The 15975-nt window shown below is 45.9% G+C and overlaps 2 protein-coding genes across 4 annotated transcripts; both read right to left on the bottom strand.

Annotated features, from left to right (window-relative positions):
* Positions 1-1102: 1102 nt before the first annotated feature.
* srp68 (signal recognition particle 68) lies at positions 1103-11032 on the bottom strand. The gene is made up of 16 exons (XM_049014787.1): positions 10911-11032; positions 10270-10336; positions 10014-10127; positions 9000-9195; positions 8830-8912; positions 7794-7903; positions 7630-7712; positions 7115-7255; positions 4269-4367; positions 4125-4189; positions 3882-4035; positions 3654-3748; positions 3266-3395; positions 2800-2875; positions 2157-2206; positions 1103-1346 (listed from the first exon to the last, which is right to left on the bottom strand). Exons 1-16 carry the CDS (start codon positions 11011-11013, stop codon positions 1119-1121), a joined length of 1794 nt encoding a protein of 597 aa, XP_048870744.1. The 5' UTR covers positions 11014-11032; the 3' UTR covers positions 1103-1118.
* Positions 11033-11729: 697 nt separating this feature from the next.
* Positions 11730-15942, bottom strand: polg2 (polymerase (DNA directed), gamma 2, accessory subunit). 3 transcript variants are annotated; one of them, XM_049015712.1, is made up of 8 exons: positions 14719-15942; positions 14514-14631; positions 14269-14377; positions 13488-13673; positions 12937-13077; positions 12339-12419; positions 12103-12197; positions 11730-12012 (listed from the first exon to the last, which is right to left on the bottom strand). In XM_049015712.1, the coding sequence occupies exons 1-8, from the start codon at positions 15197-15199 to the stop codon at positions 11847-11849; spliced, it is 1377 nt and encodes a 458-aa protein (XP_048871669.1). In that variant the 5' UTR covers positions 15200-15942; the 3' UTR covers positions 11730-11846. The 3 variants fall into 3 exon arrangements, 2 of the variants coding, with proteins under 2 accessions (XP_048871669.1, XP_048871670.1); XM_049015713.1 differs by having other exon boundaries at positions 14269-14374; XR_007398273.1 differs by having other exon boundaries at positions 11961-12012; positions 12103-12216.
* Positions 15943-15975: the final 33 nt, after the last annotated feature.

Genomic DNA, 15975 nt, shown 5'->3' with positions numbered 1-15975 from the left:
GAGCATCTGGCCATCTGTCGAAGAGATGGAAAGCTGAAGGCCTCCGCGGCTCTCATCCTCTGCGTAGACTGTTTATTGAAGGGATTTCTTGGGAGGGTAGCATAACTCTCCATATTTAAGCACAGACACGCGACTTGACAAATGGCTTCCAAACTCACTGACTACACACAATTGCTGCCCTCCCCCATGTAACATACAGATATACAGTAGACATCTAGAGATCAGATGCACAGATGATAGAGGTGTGAGGGGCGGAGCATGCCACTCTCCTGTGAGCCAATAGGAGCCCTTAACACAGGGAACTCTGGGTGAGGCTGAATTCCCTTTAGTCAGACTTGCATCCGCGGCCGCATCGGGTGGGTGTCATGCTCCGTGTCACCGGCTTACGGCCGAGCTCTTTGCACAAGAGGTATTCCAACAGGACAGGAAGTGACGGTGGCTTTGAGGGGGACGCGGCCGGCGGTGGCGCGTAGGGGCCTGTGATGACCGCTTCTCTCAGGACTCGCTGAGGTCTCTGACATGTTCTGTATGTACCCACTGGACATTAGACATTGTACACATTGCCTCGATCCAGGAACGTGACAAATACAACACACATGATTCCAGCAAGATACAAAAGTCAGCATTGGCTACGGCTGCCGCTAACGCGGCTTAGCCTCCCGCCGCCCGCAACCACGAGCCTGACAAACAGTCCAGCCAGTCACGCCACATTTTATACCGGCGTTCCCCTTCCAGCAGAATCGCCTAAAGTCCATCTTCTTTTTCTGGAATGACTTGTGAAACAGTAAGACAGTTGCCGATGAGATTGTGGCTGCCCCCCCCCCCCCTTCCCCCCTCCTCTTCTCGTCCTAACATACAGATGTTAGCATTGGGTACTGAAAGGCGCTTTTTAAAATCTGAAATTATAATACAATAAAGAAAAATACTAGATACCCTCCCCCCATGTGACAGGCTGTGCTGATGAACACCTGACACACCCTCTTTCACATCTCCAGGCGTATACGGGGCTTAGATGCTGGAATCCGCCCAGCAGGTGGAGCTGGTGGCCTCGGCCGTCATGCCACAGCACCCCCCCCCCCCTCCCCCCCCCCACCAACCCCCCCCAACACGCCCGGAATTTAGCTGCCGAAGCCGAAGATCCCCTTGATGTAGCCAGTGAGGCCTCCCTTGCCCTTCTGCTCCACCTTGTCGTCCAGTGGAGGGAAGGTCGCGTGGTTCAGGGCCAGGTCGAAGAAGAGCGGCTTGCAGGGGATGGGCTGGAAGTCAGGCGGGAACTGCACCAGGTTGGGCTGCTTGCCGAGCAGGGAGGGGTCCAGGTGGAAGGTCTCCAGGCGTTCACAGAAGGGCTGCAGAGGTGGGAGAGGTGAGGGGTTTGTGGTGATGTCATCCATGCATACCACACACGCGTGTGCACGGGGAGATGAACAAGTGGAATGCCATGCGCTATCAGTCAACCAACAAGTAGGGAGAGTCAAAATACCGTATTCAAGAAATATGACCCAATATGCATCCTGCTCCACTGTACGCCGCCTTCGGACCGGTGCCCCAGGTCCCAAATCACTCCGGCAACAAAACAAACCGTCCCCTCTAGGGATGTGTCTGCGCTGGAGCGTTACTTAAGTATTCAAGTAATGAAGTTAGACTGCATAATTACCAGTAATTGCTACTAAGTTTGCTATGATTCATGTTTAGTCTTGTACCAATAAACTAAGGCAGAATATGAAAAATATGATAGTTCGTACATTGCTTCGTTGACGCCTAATGAAACGAGCATGTATAACACACACACACACACACACACACACACACACACACACTTCAGATGTTTTTTTTTGTCCAAGGGCACAGTAAAGGTGAAGTAAAGCAATTGGAAACAGTAAAGAAAAAGGGCAGGGGCTCGTTTTCCTGTCGTGTTAGATAACAGTTCCCGAGATGCCAATGTTGTAATTTCACTACAAGCTTTTTGATTTCACTCTGACCTTTAAGAGCTTTCAGACTGGTAAGCAGCAAAGATGAAAGTAAAGATGAAAGAGGAATAACAGTTACTGAGTAAACTGCCTGTTAACAAGAGAAAGTTAATTGGTGAATATCTAAATGACTATCAAATAATGGGGACGATCAACCTGCAGACTGATAATGTCCCCCCCCCCACTTACCTTGTTATCTTTGACTTGCTGCTGAGGTGTCTCTACAACGTCATCCGTGTCTGAAATTAAAAAAATTTCCTTACGGCTAATGCAGAAATACCGCAACGCAGTGAAACACAGAGCCAAAAGTCACTGCAGACAGGGACATAAACTGGTAGGGAAAAATAATACAGTGAGACACCGTAAGCAGACGTGCCAGTGAAGTGGGAGCTTTCTGTTCGAAACATCTCTACCCGGGTTTCTTTCTTTCTTTAGTAGCCTGAAGCCAGCTGCTTAACCTGAATTACTAGGGAAATCTATCTGGATAAATATATTGTATATAATCCACAAAGGAAAGAAGCGCCCTGTATTAAACCAGAAGAGGTACTAAGGCCCAAAGATTAATCTTGCTACCCGGGAGTAATCAATTCTTGGATTTGAGCTTGAGAATGGTTATGTATTGTCTGAAGTTGCCATGAATTTTATAAAGAGAACTCATTAACTCAAGCCCTTTTAATCGCGGAGACATGCTGCATGATGTCATCGTAAAACTTAAATCCAAAGATTTAAGTCAAGTCAAACGAGGCATGTGACCATCTCATTGACAAAAAACTCCTCTACGCATCTCTGTCATCATTCTTAGGTTAACCAGCCAACGCCCAACTGTACCCACCCAAAATGGCGGCCGCCTGCAGTGAGTATTTCTCGGCGTTGACCTCTGTGATCAGCTCCTGAACATCAGGGAGGTCCTGAGGGAAGGGAGGTTTGTGTGTCAAACATCTGTCCAGACCAACAGAAAACGTGACACCTCATTTGTCAGTTAAATGAGACCAAGAACAAGCCGAGTGACTTCATCAGCCATGCTGAACTTGCAAGAATATATACGCCATAAGTCAACCCAACAGCATCAAGAAGAAAGTCAATGTGCAGGGGGGCTGAATCTGGATCCCAGGCAGAAGCCAAACCTTTCGTAAGACCAGAGGTATGACGGTCACTGGTATTGAGAAACATTCTCTACATTGTCTGCCAATCCATAAGAAACTGCGTATGTTGACATCCTGCAAACACACTAAAGAACCAGCAGACATATCTTTATAGATATTGTTTCAGAGAACCCCTCCCCCCCCAGCCCTACCTACCTTCAGACTGTTGTTCAGGTTTTTGGCCTTTGACTGAACCTCGCAGGCGTACTTCAGAACTCGCTCATACAGAACCAGGGCTTCGCTCCACTTCTTAACCAGAACATAGGACTGGGCAATGAAGAAGCACCTTCCGGAAGAGAAAGGGGTGACCGTCTGGGTGTGACCTGACTGCATTAAGGAGGCTGTATCTACAGGACACCGACAGTGAAGGTGAAACCAGCACATGAAAACTACTTCTGCAAGGTCAGTCCCTCCTGTAGTTGAACTTCTGAAGTTGGACTTTCATCCTACACTAATCACAGGCAACCAAGTCTCTGAAGGTACCTCAGAACGCCAAGTCGGGTTTATGTTGAAACGAAGGGAACACAGAAGACAGCCATCCTACCTGTAGGCTTTGTAGACCAGCATCTTGAGAGAGACCTCCTTCTGGAAGGTGTGGTCCTCTTCCAGTCCCTGAAGGGTGGACAGCTCCATCAGACTCTGCAGGGTAGAAAGAGAGAGATGTTTAGAGATGGTCAGTACGCGCGCGCCTGTCACTATCTCACGGATGAATCGTATCGATTCGCTGGGAGCCTTTCACTGACTGGAGCAAGGGGCTCTCGTGAAGGAGTACCTGCAGGATGATATCGTAGAGGCGGATGAGGTCCTGGGGCCTCGGGCTCCGCTTACTCTCATCCGGTTGGACCTCCTTGAGTTTGGCCTGCAGCACCCGGGCCATGCTTTCGTTACGCTTAACGACTGTCAGCAGCTTGATGTAGGTCAGGTAACTAGCGGCAGCGACACAGGGGAACGGGACGATAAATGACGGGGCTGCGTTGCAGAGGTACTTCACATGGCGGAGATGTTGGGGCTTTACCTGTGCAGATACTGTAGGTTGGAGACCTTCCCCACCTCTCCATCCGCAGCCCTCTCTCGCAGCTTCTGCATGTCGGAAGCGTGAGACCGTAAGAGACCCAGAGACCACCAGACCACCAGAGGGCGCTGCTGGAGGACCACTTACTGCCTCGGCTTTGATCTCCTCCCTCACGGCCTGGATGGTATCTCTGCACTCTGCTAGCAGGGTCTCGTAAAGACGCTCCTTCGTCTCCTCATTCGCCGCCTGAGAGAAATGATATATGCGGGGAGTGTACCAGGAGGGGTGGGGCAGAGAGACCTAAAATTCCCCCCCCCCCCCTTAGAAATACACAGGTATTATTAACTCTAACATTCCTGCGCTACACCCCATTCTGGCATAAAGACAGCAGATCCTTAAGTGCTGTGAAAAGTGGAAATGCAGGTAAAACCGCATACTTCAGCCTCCCGTCAGGCAATGAATTCTGCAGCATTCATGTAGGTTCGCCCACAGCGTAGTGAAGGCTTCCTTCTCCAAAGGATCAGGTGCGCTGCTGAAGGCTACCAGTTACCTTACCACTAACCTATACATTAAGCTGAATGAATTATGAATGATGAATTACTACCATTACAAATATATTACTGTTGAGTCACGGCGGTCAGTTTTCATGTCTAACATCAGCCACTTAGCATGCGGTGCGATACCACGGCACTCACGCCACAAGACAAGACAGAACAGCATCTGCTGGCTTTGTTGATGCTGGCAAACGCACGCAAACGAGAGTACGCGGCGCTCATTTCCATGTGTCTACGACGCCGTGCCGTAGCTCAGAGAATGCCAAGCCGCGGCTGACGGGAAAGGTCCGGTGGCGCTAGGTCGGGCTCGTACTTCACGAAGTTCGATTCACGACCCGGCAGTCAAAACATAACCCCCGGTACAAGTTAAAAAAACACCTGCGTGAACGCAAACACGCACAAGAGGGGTGTAGAACCTTAGATGGGATGCCGTGTGATGAGCCAGGCCATTAAAGAAAAGGGAAAAAAACACACACACACATACACACACACACAGGGAAAACAAAGGTGGAACTCCTGGCAACCAGCTCCCCATCATGCAGTAAATATGTGTTGCCTGCCAATGCGTCTAAACACAGAGAGCGTGGGTAAGGAAAACAGACCGGTCACGTTTGTTTACCGGTGCCACCCATCAGCACACGAACATCTTGCTGGAGGAAGACCAGAGCTTCCAGTTTGCCGTAGTCCCCACCCGAAAGGGAAGGGAAGGGTGCAAAGCAGCAGCAAAACCTGTCCGCTCAGCGCTCCTATGGGTCAGCCTCGAGCACTCAGGAAAAACAACCCTCTCCGTTCATTCACCACCACCCTCCCCCCACGCCATGCACCACACCGCGAAGGGGTAACCTCTCAGACGACGGCTAGCAGCCACCACTGGCTGGAGGCAAAAAAAAATTTAAATTTAATTGTACAAAACCTTTGCTAGGATTATGGCAAACAATCAGCCCACAGTACTCAAATCTAGTGTGAAAGGAGGAGAGGACAGAGAGCAAAAGGGCGAACAGAATCACAAAAGGGCTCATGCCAGACCGGTGACTAAACTGCAGGGCAAAGTGTACGTGGTGTGCAAAGAGAACCAGATCTGTACTCGGGCAAAAAAGCTGACAATGGCGCCCCCTGGTGGTGGGAAAACAAATACCCGAGATGGGGGGGGTGGCTGAGTGATCCCAACGTAAACTCATTAAATGAGAACCTGGGCTGATATAGGATCAACTGTGGCCATGAATCATTGTTTTTCTTTTTAAAATTTGATTGAACATGTAAAAAAAAAAAAATCTTCGCAAATTCAAATAGTGGCTACTATTCTTGTAATTGTACAAGAATTATTGTATTGGACTCAATACAATAATTTGATCCAGGCCACTCGATCGAACCCACTCCAAATCCTATTTGGAAAATTCTCTCAGGGACAGCGGACCATGGCTTTGTGTCACTGATGGAATTTGAATCTCAGCAACAAACTATGTGGTCAACAGACACATAGTTTTTAACTAACACCGTACTGGTGCTTTTCCACCGGCATACAGGAACTGAACCGGAGCCATACCGCGAAAAGAGACTAGTTACAGAGCAGTTCTGGTTCACTTTGGTTTTCCACTGCAGAAGAGTCTGCAAAGGGTTTAGAGAACGCTGATGCCGTAAAACCAAAGAGACTTCTTTACTGTTCACACGATGCACATTATGATTTACTATGTGCTAATTTCCAAATTTTCTAGCACAGCTATGTGAATCACTGCGTTATATTAGCGTCAAATGTTACTGAAATTAGCATTCCCTTACGTACATTTGCATTAAGAATCAACTCTGTTCAGCTGTTGTATACTTTAAGTAGGTGATTGGAAATCTTCAAGTTCCGAGTTAGTTATCGGGAATATATAAATACATCGCGATACGTGATTCTACTTACAATGAATAATATATAGAATATGGTCTTATCTCTTTCAGAGGATCCATACATATCGACACAGAACACCGGTTTCTCCCTGCATTTCGACCAATCAGTCGACTGTTTAGCGACGCAAACAGTAAGCAGGGTCATGTCAGCGTGGGTACGGCTCGGGTACGAATAATTTACAATGGAAAACAGTCAGTTTGCGGTACGGCTCGGGTACGAATAATTTACAATGGAAAACAGTCAGTTTGCGGTACGGCTCGGTTCTTGGTGACGGGAGAAAAGCGCCATGTTAACCCCAGTGTCTTGGCAAAACGTCAATTTCTATTCACTTAGGAGCAGTTTTTTTGTTAATTAACGTGGCAGCACTTTTGGTTCCCCAGGCTTGCAGTTTACGTCACTTTTGTAAATTGGGGCTGATTAAATGACGAGGCTTCCTCTTGGCATGTACATGTTAAGACATTAGTGGGTATAATAACGAAGGAACAGTAGGTGTGAGCTTACACAGATACACGTTAATAGAACCTGCAGAAGCAGCGGGATGGACGTACCTGCGTGATGGCGGCCTCGTTGTCAGCCAGGCCCAGCAGGAAGATGCGGGCCTTGTCGATCTTCACGGGCACGGTGCGCCCACGCCACTCCACCTCGCTCATGGTGGCAGCCTGCCTCGCCCTCGTCTGCGTGATCAGCGCCTAGCAACGGAGGCAAAAGCCCACTAGACGCTAAACTGCTGTATTAACGTGCCTGCGATATGAGAACCAGTCTGAACTGTGAAAGCATCATTCATTTCATTTATTTCCCTACGCCTTTGGTACCAGTTTATCAGATGTATGCGGGTCGATTCTCGCCGTCTGAGGAAATACTCTGCTTTCAGCTTCCGAAAGATTCTTCTAAACATTTATCATACAAAATTAGGTCATGAAATCACCTTGATGGATGATTTTTTTTTTCCCCCTAGAAGTTAACACAAGACTAAACTGCTAGTTATTTAGGTAGAGATCTTGACTAGGCTGCCGTTCGTGCTCTTCACTGCTGAAGTTGCTCCAAAACCTGAAGCTTCACTGACCTCCAGCTTCTCTGCTATCATGCCGCCGCCTCCCCCGGCGCTCAGCCTCATCAGCTTCAGGTCGTTGATGGCATTATGGTCACCTAGGAGTCAGAGCAGACCGTGAGAGGCAGCACACCGTGTGCAGGATGTGCAGGGCGTTGAGGAGACCCCGGGACCCTCACCGATATTGTAGGCACAGTAGCGGATGTTAGGAGATATTTCCTCTACACGCTGGTGGTACAGCACCGCCTGCTCCTCAGTGAAGGCACTAGCCAGCTTCTCGTAGATTGTCCTGGGCACACAGACATACAAGGGGTTAAATATGACGAGAAACCGAAGTGATCTCAGAATACAGTGCCCCTCGCATCTTACACAGTTAACTGGTTCCACAACCCACTGCGATACTCCAAAGCCGCGTACGTTCAAGCCCCCTTACATAAAGCTGCCTATTTACTTTGCATATACACCTACTCCCAACCGGTCATATACTTTAAATCATGCACAGATTACAACTGTATCTATACAATGTCAATTCTATATAAAAACAGTACAGGAGGGCACTTTACCACCAACTTTTTTTAAGACCCATATCTTACACAAAAGAGCAGCACAAAGCAGTACACAAACAGCGAGAGCGGCTCCGCCACCAAACAGTGCTGGACAGCAGCTCAGTTAGGATGCTGACCAGCGGATGTCTGAACAGACAATGCACTGACACACACTGCACTCAATCCACGCCGATGCCCCCTGCGTGGCAATTTGAAATGATGCATTTTGGTTCGTTTTACGGCTTTTCTTTCTTTTCTTTCTAAAATCCGTGACGATGACGTACGAACGTGTGACGATTTGACATGGATGGACCCAATTCAGAAATACTTCTTTATGCCGACTGAAGAACAACCTTCTTCGAAGCTCCCAATGACTAGCAAACTCCATAATAATATTGAATTAACATACTTCTCTGGCCAAAACAAAGACCAGAACCCACACACCAATGTGTTTCTGATATAGCTGAAGGTCAAGGCCCTTTAAGGCAGACCCGGCCCTTTAAGGCAGACCCGGCCCTTTAAGGCAGACCCGGCCCTTTAAGGCAGACCCGGCCCTTTAAGGCAGACCCGGCCCTTTAAGGCAGACCCGGCCCTTTAAGGCAGACCCGGCCCTTATTTCACTGGCTCAATAATAATCTAACACTGCATAACAGCATAATACTGAACATACTTGCACTTATTGAAGGCCTCCATTGCAGGTTTCCACTCCTGCAGCTCGAACTGCACCATCCCAACCAGGTAAGCCGTGTAGGCCTGCGATCAATCAGTCAGTTAGTCAAATAAGGAACTTTGGAAGGGGTGCGGAAAGCATGACTTCCCCCGGCTGCTGGCTGCCTTCACCTGGGCTTCCAGCTTGGTCTTGGCGTCCACGCGGGGGCTCTCGCACAGCCGCTCCAGCTGCTCACCGTGCTTGGCCGCCTTCCGCAGGCGGGTCATCAGATGGAAGCGCTTCCGGGGCTCAGTGTTGGCCTCCTGCTTCAGCTGCATGGAGTAACTCCAGGCCCGCTCTGCCTCCATCAGGACCAGCAGCAGGTACCTGTACGGAATATTATCCAGCACTTCATAATGCATAGAGAATGTAATCATTAGGACTCAATTAAGAATCTGATGTAAACCGTGTAGAGTGTGACCTGGTAACCTTCAGAGAACGCAGACCAATTACTGCTGTGCAGCGTGACGAAAAGTACGAATTAGCACCTTGTGTCGGCTTAGACGTCCCTGTACCTGTTAGCTGTTTTATATTAGCCTTTGATGTATGAATATGTACTTTAGTGTTGCAGCTTATCACTGTGTTGAAAGACAAATGGATTATCAGCCGTCTAGCCAAACAATGTGCAATAAGATGAAGCTGCCAAGGTTTGCTACTGAAAGGATGGGATTCGCCTGCGTTCACCAAAAGTTCACGGCTGAGTATTTTAAAAAAAAACCAAGTAGAGATGCTCACGCCACCATTATGTTCAGCCGAGGAACCAAACAGTAAAAGAGATGATTGACAAACTTATCATCTAAGGGTGTGGATTAAGGGTGAAAACAATGGTGAACGGTTGAAGGAATGATGATGCTTAAGTGACGATATATTGTTACATGATGTAAATGTATAAAACAGTATTGGACAGACTCCTGCAGGGGGGGGGGGGGGGGGGGGGGGTGTCACCGGAGGTTAGACCTGAGACCTAAAGGCTCTCCTGTTTGACGAAGCCATGTAAGATGAGTGCTGGAATGTTGCTGATGAAGCATATTCAGAAGATGGAAGATTCTTTCATTATGGCACTAGGTAGAATTCAGTAAAATGTACCAAGGTGTTATCAAGCCCTGGAAATTTTACCAGCAAACGACAAATGCTTTAGCAGGTACCTGTTGTCAGTGAGCATATCCTCAGTCACTTTCTTTCCAGTGAACTTGTGCCTGTTGCCCATTTTGAAGCCCAGTGTCTTGCGCAGACGCCGCAAGCGGCGGGAGCAGTACCCTCTGACCGGACAAGGACAAGCAGCAGAACTTAGGTGGCAATACTGGCAGAAAATTCCCTCCCGACATCGTCTTTCTAGAGCACAACCAAGAGCCAAATGGTATTACAGTTACGTAACATTAGTGCACGTCCCCCCCCCTTCACCTGTATCTCTGGTAATCCCCATGCCTCAGCCCATGCTGCTGCTGGGAATCCTTAATGATCTGCAGAACTGAGAAGGAACGTTAAGGAACCCTTCGAAGACCCCCTGAAACCCGACCCAAAAGAAGGGATCTCAGGCCAAGGAGAAGAGACTCTCAGATATTTATAAGACATACAGATTACGTGTTTGACATTCCATCAGGAAGCATACCACACGAGTGTTCTCGTTGAACACATTCGTTTCGAGCAACATGCTTAGTGAAGGTCTGCAGTTATCCATAAACGTCAATCCGGTTAAAATATTAACACCGTTAATATACTACTAACAATCAGACGCTTATGTTAATAATTCAATATTCATATATTACGAATAAATATGGCTAATGTACATAATTCTTCAATATTATCCCATTCATAATGTATCTCTTTAATTCAATCCGACGTTATCCTAAAAACAAGTTAAAACGGTTAGTAGATGTTGATACAGCTGTGACACGTAGACTAACTAAGATGACTGGCCAATCGCAAGCCCCAACCCCTCCCGACCATGTCTATATGAACTGCTCAATAAGGTGAGAGATCATACGTCTAGTACCAATATTAATCAAGACGAAACACCGATGATAAACTAATCGCAAGGATACTTTCTAATCCAAGTGTCTCGTCGGTTGTATTCTCTTTATTTTCATCCATTCCGGCAAGTTTAGCCTCACTCTGCTTTTCACCGGCCATCTTTTCGATGAGCATACCACCGGAAGCTGGAATAATGAACCGGAACCTGAACCAAAGGTCAACTCTAAGGTGGAACCTAAATGACGCCATTTTTGTTGTGCTTGCAAGCGGCTTTTAACGACAAAGATTTTGAAATAGGTCTGTGCTGAACTGGACTAAATATCAATCATAAATGAACAAGACCAGGTGTACTAAAACATTAACACTAAGGTTAAGACTTGCATTTATTTGCTTTGTTGCAGACCATATATGTATACAATGAGGATGTTTTGCAAACGTTTTTGTCCTTTAAATATAAATGGCATAGAAAATAACCTTGTGTAGAATACCCACAAAGCTGCATCATTCCATAGAAATTGCAATTTTTTCCAATTGGTGTCCTTCATTATATCACCCTGAAATTGTCAACCGCTCCAAATCAGGTTGTATTATTCACCTTGTAAATACCTACATTGATACAGTATCCTTATTTTTAGTAACTGGAACATGATTGCCTGCTTTAGTGCAGCATTCATAAACAGCTAAGTCATAGTTTTAATAAATGTGTTGTATTTTGAAATCATTGATAAGGAAAGGTTACTCTGGATGAAATCTATGGAAAAACGTGTGTTCATAAGCTACTATCGCATGTTTTCAAGTTGACCTCATTTTTAACATTTGATCACATTTTTCTATTTCACATTCTTCAATTTTTCCATTTGCTGTATTTGAGCCAATGAAGAGAAAAAAAAATACATATACCTTTTATTGGCATGTGAGAGAGAAAATTACAAGGCTTACAAAATAGATACAAAAACACACTGGATTCCATTTATCGCACGTCCTCCGTCCATGCGGAGCTGCCCCACTCAGACATTTTCAGCAGCGGCGATGTATTTTGCCAGAAAGTTCTTGACCTCAGAGATGTGCATGGTCTCCTTGATGGTGGTGTCCCGGCTCCTCAGCTGCACTAGTCCGCTCTCAAGGGTGCTGTCACTGATCACCACAGTGAAGAGAACACCCATCTCATCGTACCTGCAGACACACAAACACACATTCAAAGAAACAGAACTGGAAGTAAATGCGAACAAACTGCACTGCTTAAAATCAACAAGAGACAATTACTTGAGTTGCTCCAATGACGGCGACATGTTCTCCAGGTATCCTGGCCATGACGATATCCCACCATCCAGTAATTCTTGCAGCAAGCCCTCACAAACCTAAAGAGAATCAATGGGACTGGAAACCAGGGAACCAAGACATAACTGTGAACTGGTTGTATCTGTATTGATTTTCTTTAAATCATACTTATGTTCTGCGAGTCACTTTTATAAGAACCTACCCAACGATGTTCCTCTTACCTGCCGCAGATCTGAAGTGGCTCCTTTACCCATGTTCACTGCCACTTTGACAGGGGTCAAACTGGGATGCAACTTCAACACCTACAAAGAGTATATAAGCTTTAGTAAAAAGAGAAACGTTAACACCACTTGGAAATAAACATACAACAAGAGAACTATAGACAGCAATACAGAGCAAGACCTAAGATGAGCAAAATCAAAGTTCTGCATCAAAAGTTGTAAATGTTAGTGGTGAACTGACATATAGACCTAATCATAACAGTGATAAGCAGTTCTGCAGTGTTATCTTCAATTTGTATTTCACGTGTGAATTAGTTTTTTGTTGGAGGTCTATTATTTATGCATTTGTATGTTTTGTTACTATATTTAAGGATGAGGTAAAGATTCTTAATGAGCTCTCCACTGAAAAGTCGAGAAGTTCCATAACTGTATTGTTACTTTTGATTTCTTAATGGCTTGCATTTAAGTGGAGGTCAGTATTGACCTTGTACAGACCATTGGCCAAATTAAATTATAGTGTTGGCATCAGCCATAGAAAAACTGATATTATGTCTAAATCCTGAGAGACTCCAGGGAAAATGAGAGAGAGACACCCCACCTTTCTCATATGCTGTCTCTGCCTACTGTCCACCTTCTTAACCTCCTGCAGAGAGTTATGCAGGTATGCCAGCAGGCCGCGGTCTATGTTTCCACTCACAGAAATCACATGAGGGACTACAGACCTCTTCCCATCTCTACACTGTGGAACACAAAGGTTGAGAGATGGGCACCAGGTGTTACACTTTCACATGATTGACACTGAATGACTTGAGTATTACAGGCAATGCCATTCATCTGGATCTGAGGACATTAAAACCTTGTCCCCAACAGAAAAGATTAGATGATCGGAGCTGGCAACTTTGGTCAGCTGGCTGGCATGAGATTTTCAATTCGAGACAAGTCTGCACACCCACCTACAAATGGGTTTTACTGCGATGTAACTAACTTTAGGTTAATAATGGAATAATATAGATTTGCCGCAAGATCTCTTCGGTGAGCGTTAGAGTTAGAAAGCGTCAGATGCATGACAGTTGGAGACCCTGGATGATTTTACTGAGCAAAGGAGTCAGACTGGGTGCAGTGAGCAGATAGATGAAGAGAGGGGCAAACCTGCAGCTTGGCCTGACTGCCTATGTGTATCTGCAGCAGCTCCGTGTTCCCCAAGTTACACAGCGTCTCCAAAGCTTCTGAACCCCAGGGGAACTGGTACAACACCTTAACACCCCTCTTCATATTTTCCCCCTCTTCCCCAACTGTGACATCACTGCAGCTGAAACTAGATGGGCTCAAAGCAAACTAGAGAGGTTTTTAAAAAAAAAAAAAAAAAACAGAGTAAGAATTAGAGCTGAACATGAAAATCTAGCCATAGATTGAGCAGGCATGTATAACCTATGCCTCACTTTGGACAAAAGCAGCTACTACACATGTAAATGTATTCACCCAAGTTTACAAAATTTGCAAATACCCAAATGCAAATATCTTCAGAGAAATGCTAATGAGGAAACTAGAGCTTAGGTTCTCATAAGAACATTAGAAATTTACCAACCAGAGGAGGCCAATCGGCCCATCAAGCTCACTTTCGGAGAACTTACCTAATAGCTCAGAGTTGTTAAAATCATATCTAGCTCTGATTTAAATTAACCCAGGGTTTTAGCTTGAGCTACACTAGCAGGAAGACTATTCCATACTCTAACTACACGCTGTGTAAAGAAGTACTTTCTCAAATTCATTTTAAAATGTTCTCCCACTAATTTCCACTTATGGCTGAACAGCATCCAGACCTGTTAGAATCTTATATACCTGGATCATGTCCCCCCCTTAGTCTCCTTTGCTCAAGGCTAAATAGATTCAGCTCAGACAACCTCTCCTCATGTTGGTTAAAACCTCCTACCTTCCTCCACCATTGGAGACGCTGACGAGCCCAGTAGTCCAGCCACTGGGAAGAGGTGCGTGGTGAACAGAACCAGACAAGGGAGGCCTGCAGAACCTCAGATGGGCTGCTGGGGAAAAACACTGCATCACTGCGTACGCTACCCACCACAGGCAATACCTCATAACCAGACTTCTTCATGTTCATATTTCATATGATGGAAATTTCAGAGTTTAGCATGAAATGGATGATGGTGCATGTCTCACCAATCAAGCTCACCAGGTTGGTCCTCAGGCAGCTGGTAGCACAACCCTGTCTCTGCCAGGCCAAAGGCTAGCTTCCTGTTCACCAGTTCCAGAGAGGCAACGTACTGCTCCAGTGCACCTGATGCGCACATGCACATGTTAAAGGACCAACGATCATTTCACAACCCCGAATAAAACCATTCAACAATCACATTAAAATGATTACCTTGCAGTAGATTGGTCCGCATGGACACACTGCCCTGCAGAAGTTTCTGTAAAGCATCTCCTTTTGACTTTCCTGTCATCTCTGCCTGGTGAAGAGCCTGGTGCAAAGCTTCAGTGTCTATGAGCTTCAGAGTTCTTTCTGGGGCACCAGATCCGCCCCTGAAGCCATGGAGAGTGTTGATACCAAAAACCTGTGGCCTGGTCGTAACCACTGAACTCCACCACTGATCCAATATGTTCTTCCTGAGCTCCATTCCCAAAGGTCCATAAGTCCAGCTGCTGCCACGACGAATGCACTTGGGGGAATCATGGTCGTGGGCTATGTAATGACGATCGCAGCACAGTTTCATCAAAGTGCCCATGTGATCGGTTTCATCCAAGGCAGCACCCGCGTTAGTGCAGCCTCTACACTGCAATAACTCTAACCATACCGTCCGCTCCTTCCTAAGCAAAAGCTGCCTTCTCACACAAAATGTAACCATTTTTACTCAGTGACTCATTCATAAAAATAAAAAACATGAACCAGAAAATTATCAAAACTCAAGTTGCATATACGGTTCACATCTTAATTATGTGAAACATTTTTTTCTCCACGTTAACGCTCTGATCAATATACGTATCATTATAACGCGTGAATGAATTTGTGTTCCTAGTCAAATAATAAAAGATAAAATTCTTAGGTCAGGAAAAGTTAAAATAAGTATTGCATTGACCTAAGATGTCCGTAATAATAGCAATATTATTAATGCAAATACTGGAAACAGCAGCCTTGCCAAACAAACCCAGACAGACGGATCAGCCCACAAACGCACATGATTCCAGGAGCCCGTGACGTTAGCATCCTCCCCGACTTAAACCGGAACCAATTCACCTGGCTGGCCGGCATGGATATACAGTCAGAACACATATTCAACGTATTATCATATGATACAATTATAGCGATCATTTTTGGAAATGGCTAACAAAAAAAAAACCTCTACAATGTAAAACACGAATCATTCCTCGCTCCTAGTTTTTTTTTTTTTTTAAAAAAAAACGCGTGACCAGAGATTAATTCTGTACTATTATGAAATTCATCTTCAAAGAATTATACAATTATTTACGTTCCGGTGTGATAATTCGCCACGGATTAATCTCAGATAGAGAGCTGTTTTAATGTCGAACCGTGAACAGCGTCGGACCCTCCCGTGATCACTTCCGCTTTGAGGGCAAAGCGTGCGCATGCAGCCGGCGGCCGATTGACCTTTCGCACGTGGTC

Source organism: Brienomyrus brachyistius, chromosome 5 (genome assembly GCF_023856365.1).
Source record: "Brienomyrus brachyistius isolate T26 chromosome 5, BBRACH_0.4, whole genome shotgun sequence".
In the NCBI taxonomy this organism is placed as follows: domain Eukaryota; kingdom Metazoa; phylum Chordata; class Actinopteri; order Osteoglossiformes; family Mormyridae; genus Brienomyrus; species Brienomyrus brachyistius.
This window is presented reverse-complemented; position numbering and strand designations above follow the sequence as displayed.